Raw genomic sequence first — 5,682 nt, 5'->3', positions numbered from 1 at the left:
TGGGTTCTATCTGGATATCTATGGGTTCTATCTGGATATCTATGGGTTCTATCTGGATATGTTTGGGTTCTATGGCACTTTTAGGTCCAGCTTCCAATAGAAAACCTGTTGAATTGTGGAAAAATGATCCGATCAGAGATGTTTTTCCAGTTGGTTGGCTTCGGTTTGGGATTAGCATCACTAAGCGACAACAGAGAGTAAATTCATGCATGCAACAGGCAGTCAGCACCAGAACCTCTCTGCTTTTCTGCACCCAGTCAATCACACACAAACATAGACTGGGTCATCAAAACAAACACACGTCAGCGACAGAATGAACCGATGCAGGACTCTGGTTGTTTTTCTCAGTACCTCATCTTTGAACCAAATGATGCTTCATATTGAGGACAAGAACGACACATCCGGACGTCTACAGAGACGCCAGCCTCCTCTTTCTATCCTCTGCCTTTTATTGCCGTCTGTCCATTTTACACGGCTTTATCCAGAGATCCTGAAATGATTGGACATACGTGCTACTTTAATGGCTGCTTACTTTTTTTTGTTTTCCTGTGGATAATATCTACTAAAGGAGATTTCAAGAAGTTTTTTTGGCACTAACAAAGCAATAACTCCATCCTGTTACCATCCTGTCGTCATTTCTTCTCATGTATTGGAAAAAGGAAAGTCTCCATGAATCTGCGTCCCGGTGTTCAACACTGACATTTTTTTCAAGCAGATCTGGACTTTGTGCTCTTGCTTTCAGTTGAACCATTTCTGCAGAAAACACTCAGATTGACCCCATGGTGCCGTTCTCCTGCTCCCACAGCAGAGTGAAAACTACAAGGTGGTCTCGTACTCCAGCCGCTCATGCACCGTAGCATCGTCCTTGTACATCAGACGCGGGGGTGTAAGTGAGCAGTCTAGACCCAAGATAGCTTTGCGAATGCTGCGGTCCAGGACGTGGCGCTCCCAGGCCGGGTACTGGTTCCTACAAAGGTCAAGTTTGATCACTGTCTCATCCAGCCGTGGAGCTCGTGAAGACGGCGTAGACGGCACCGGGTGTCGGACCTGAAAAACCGGGATACAGCTATCGCGTTCCGAGTACTTCCCAGTTTCCCGCTCTAAGGTTGAAGTGGCTCCTCGGCTGGAGCGCAGGGAGTTGGTTGCACCATCACAGGGTAGAGTGGAGAACTGGGCTGTGGAATCCAGATCAAGCCCTTGGCCACTGGCAGAGCGCCCAAAGCGAGCACCATTAGGATGGAAAAAAGCATAGTACATGAGCATGAACACCAGACCAGTGAGGAAGCTGCTGAAGATCACACACAGAGCTGGGACTGCAAAGGCGTCAGTGGTTTTATGTGATCTGTAAAGGAACCACAGCGCGCTCAGGGTAGCGTTCTCCACCAGGACCACCAGATAATAGATGGAAAGCCGATATCTGCACAGACACATGAGACACAAGGACAACAACTCAATTGGACGGTGTTTACAAAATTGATGCAATCATGAGAATTATTTTTTTTAAATCTAGCGTTTAACTTGAGATGAGTGACTCTTCTATCACTTACTGGCTAGAGCAGCAGTTTGAGTTTACTCAGAGTAACGTTTTTATTTAGAGGCTAACAAAACCTTAGCTTTTCATTCCAATGGAGCAACTGGTTGGTGGATGAAGATACAAAAACTCCCTGAACAGGTTACAGCGAACCAGGAAATACAAACGCATGTCCTCATATATTGTGGGATAGATATTAAGCACAACATTCCAGAAATGCCTTCTTGGTCTGTAAACATATTTCTATTCTTTTGACTCATCAGTAAAGCTTAATTATTGAAGTCTTCTACGTCCCGTCGCCCAGGGGACTACATGGACATGTCCCTGGACTAGGTGGCTGTGAGCTGTTAGCTAGCTGGGCCTGGTCTAACTCCTGGATGTTTAACAGCCCAAAGCCGGGATTTTAACTCTGACAGCCCCGCCTCCAAAGCTAGAAAAATACTGTACATGTTGTGCATCTCATTGGTGAAGATTGTCAATCATCCAGGTCATAGTCATTCCAACAAAGTTAAAAACAATCCTCTGGACTTTGTTTCCATGCTTCATGTAAACATGTCAGACTGAAGATTCTAATCTGGTTTGGTTCAGTTGGAAAGTTATTTCATTTCGGTTTAGAGAGATGATTTTTCTGATCCCCATGTACGCATCTAGTGTGACGTTTTTCTCTTTCCTTACCTTCATCCTTTGCTCGTGGTTCTCCTTGGTGGAGGAGGAGACTCTAAATGTAATGAACCTGCTGTCATGATCTGCCCTGATAGCTCACCTAAATCACTCATGACTTCTACCTGCTTAACTTTCTCCATCTCCCAATTATCACTCATCTCATCCAGCTGCAGGTTTCCCTTATATTGGGCTCAGTTCCAGCTATCAGGGGCGATCATAGTTTTGTTTTTTTTCTTCATTTCTTCCCTGTTTAATTCCTGTTTCTCCAATCAGTCATTTTTATTTTATTTTAGTTTAGTTCCAGGGTTTTTCTCCCTTTTCCAGTCAGGAGTTTATTCTTAAGCCAGTTTCCATCCTGTGGTGAGAGCGTTTCAGCATTTCGCTAGTGATTCTGTTCCCTCTCATCCACTGGCCCTGACTGGTCTGCTCGCCTGAACCTCTGTTAGACTGCGGGATGCTTGACGCGCGGGACCCTGAACCTGCCTTCACGCTCTGATGGATTCCTGGACCCCGGATCTGTCCGCTCCTGTTAGACCTGTGTTTCCCTTTACATATGCAGTGATGGTTGCGCTCCGCACCTGCAGTCGCTGCGGTCACAGTTCCACAGCAGCTCGTTTCTGTTCTGTCTGTATTTGTTTTAATAAACTTACCTACCTGGCTGTCTCACTTTGAATACTGGGTCCATCTGTCCCATTTTATGACACCTGCCTCCTGCCTCTACACCTGTAGCTAAGGAGCATTAGCATATGGTACCGCTGAGACCAAAAACACGAATGGAGAACCGAAGAAGAAGAAGAAATGTGTACGGCGGGAAGAAGCTAAAGCTGAGGAGGAGGGGCAGTTTCTTCTTCTACTATTAAAGCGAATCCAGGAAACTAGACGGTTCTGCAAACAGAGATTTTAAATTTCCCACCAACCAAGATTAAGATCGGATCGGACTCCTGTAAACGGAGCTACTGCAATCAGATCGCAGTCTGTCTGGTTGGACTGAAATAAAGAGAACGGATTTAAAGATGAGGAAGAGGAGGGTGAAGAGTTTTACCTTGTGCATCCCTCTTTGACGTTGAACCAGGAAAAGATGTAGATGATGCCCACCACCATATCAAACACAATCTCCTCCCACTTGCTGATGCAGAAGTCTGTTTCGCAGTGGACGATCCAGAAGGTCATGATGCACCAGTGCAGGACGATGAAGATGCCAAAGTAGAGTTGAAAGACCGAGGCAAAGAGGGCGAAAGTGATGACCCGCGCTGCAATGGTGAAGAAGTGCCAACACAACTGGATGATGACTGCCAGGTAGCTTAGGGGCTTCTTGTCCTCCCGAGACTCTCTTAGAGCCTTTTGGTAGGAGGCTAACGCCCAGGCGAGCGAGACCAGGGAGGCCGCAGCCGTCATCCCTGGAACAGGAACAAAGACTTCAGGACGGAGCAGGACGCCTCCACACCTCTGACAGGAAATGATCCTTTTAAGAAGCAAAAAGCTGTTTATGGTCTAAATGATTGCTGATATGCTGAAAGCTTAGAGGTAAGAGATTAACTTTCTTTCTCCTTTTTACACGATAAAATAACACGATGATGACAAATGTCAAAATGGTCTCAATTTAAACAGAAACTTTTTACAAATTTAACAAAACTTTGACAAATGATCACAAACGGAGGGAGCGGCGATTCATGCATCCACCTGAGTTCAAGACAAGTTCAAGCAGATCCCACTCTGCAGCAACAGGGGCTACGCAGATCCCTGGTGGTCCGCCAGTGCATTGCAGGGGTACATGAAAATATTTCATTTCTTAGGTAGAAAAATAAAATAGCCCTGGGATCTGTTTAGTTTACGCTTGTTTGAAACCTTAGCCAAACAGGGCATGCGGTCTGAACCGATAACAGCAGGACTAATCGGTAACCCTAACGCTACTCGGTGCGTAACTGGTTGACTGACAAGGAGCGCTTGAGATACTTGGAGGGCTGTCCCTGAGTCAGAGCTAAACTTCAGAAGATGCAGACACTTTTGTTTTGTAAGCGGGAAGGTGATGAAAACAAACAAACCAAACATCAAAGGCAAACGTTTTTGGAGGAAAGTCTTATTAGCAAGATGCTAAGCATTAGCTACAACTAGCAAACTTTTCTTATGTTAAAAAACAGATGCTGGATTCATTTTAATCTGTGGAGCCTTATGGACGAATGGAGTCAATAGAAGATTTTATTTATCAAACGGCTTCTGGATGCCTTCAGGTATGTTGTTGCAGCTCCTTTGTTTTCCCATCCTGGTTAGGGTTAGGGTTCCCATCCTTCTATATCTCTGTTCATTGTGTTCTGACATCTATATTGGTAAAAGTTTAACTGTTTTCATGAGTTCCAAGTTGTTAGGTGGAAACATATCAAACGGGTCGCTGGCGAACTGGTGGAAGGTTAGACTGGTGTAAGCGCACCACTGCGTATAAAAATGGCTGCATCAGCATCATTCATCCGATCCAAGCATCGGATTGGTGCCTCTAATCATTCTCCTATATTCATTTGAACTGTAGAAGCTTGTAATAAAATTAAATGATTTTTAGATAATTTACTGTAACTGCATTTTTCCTGAGATCATTTTATCTGATAAGAAAATGTTATCTTAATATTATAAAATTGGCATTAAAAAAGAATGAAAACATCCCAGAATAAAGCAGGTGAGAGAAAGGGCGTGTTACCTTGAACGGCCTGCAGGCTGTGCGTCTGTATGATGATGCACAGCTGCAGCACCAGCTGTGGGGCGCTTTCCAGAAACGTGGCAAGCAAATGCAACATGCTCACATCTGCAAATTCATACACCATCCTCCAGTGGTACCGCCAGCGCTCCGTCTTAGAGCTCTGACGGCTGCGTATTCCCAGGTACATGGTCCGAAAACACCTAAAGACATCGGAGAAGAAAAAGCAGAAAGACTCAGCCCTAAAATCAGCTCAGCGACACATCCAAACGTAGCATCCATCCACCCATTCCTTCAGAGCTAACCTCACCTGCCAGCTCCCACTGAAAATACAAACATCCCAAAGTTTCTGCTATGAGGAAAATCTCCCAGTCTGGCTAAATATGGACTGAAAATGTCCCTCTAATTCCACGATACATACGCTGTTAGTACATAAAAACAGAAATAAAAATTAAAGGATGAAACTGTGACAAAGCAGACGGGTTCACTAATGACACTGCGTCGAATACTGGTGCAGACGTTGACATGCAACAACAGAATTTCATTTAAGTCCAACCTGATCAGAGTGAGCAGATAACTCCAGAAAAACGCTGATTAACGAAGACAAACAACCAACAAAGAACAGAACAATCAAATCATCAGAACAAGCAGGATCTACAACTTTAACTGGATGGATAAAGACCTGTCCAGGAAATAGGGACATTTGTAAAAGTGTCCAACTGCATCTAAAAAGTAAGAGAGAATTCCCCTCAAAGGAAATTCTAGAAACCTCTTTGATCTGGGATTTAAATGACAGGTCCTGATC

At 44.5% G+C, this 5,682-nt stretch overlaps 1 protein-coding gene across 1 annotated transcript in view; it reads right to left on the bottom strand.

The window, feature by feature from the left end:
* Positions 1-6: 6 nt before the first annotated feature.
* xkr4 (X-linked Kx blood group related 4) overlaps positions 7-5,682 on the bottom strand; it is an 8,487-nt gene continuing 2,811 nt past the window's right edge. The window contains exons 2-4 of the mRNA XM_015397303.1: positions 4,881-5,080; positions 3,237-3,591; positions 7-1,417 (exon numbers count right to left, since the gene is read on the bottom strand). Coding sequence (XP_015252789.1) covers positions 817-1,417; positions 3,237-3,591; positions 4,881-5,080 — 1,156 coding nt within the window. The 3' untranslated portion in view covers positions 7-816. The remainder of the gene's footprint in view (positions 1,418-3,236; positions 3,592-4,880; positions 5,081-5,682) is intronic.

This window comes from Cyprinodon variegatus, unplaced genomic scaffold (assembly GCF_000732505.1).
Source record: "Cyprinodon variegatus isolate N-32 unplaced genomic scaffold, C_variegatus-1.0 Scaffold851, whole genome shotgun sequence".
Classification (NCBI taxonomy): domain Eukaryota; kingdom Metazoa; phylum Chordata; class Actinopteri; order Cyprinodontiformes; family Cyprinodontidae; genus Cyprinodon; species Cyprinodon variegatus.
This window is presented reverse-complemented; position numbering and strand designations above follow the sequence as displayed.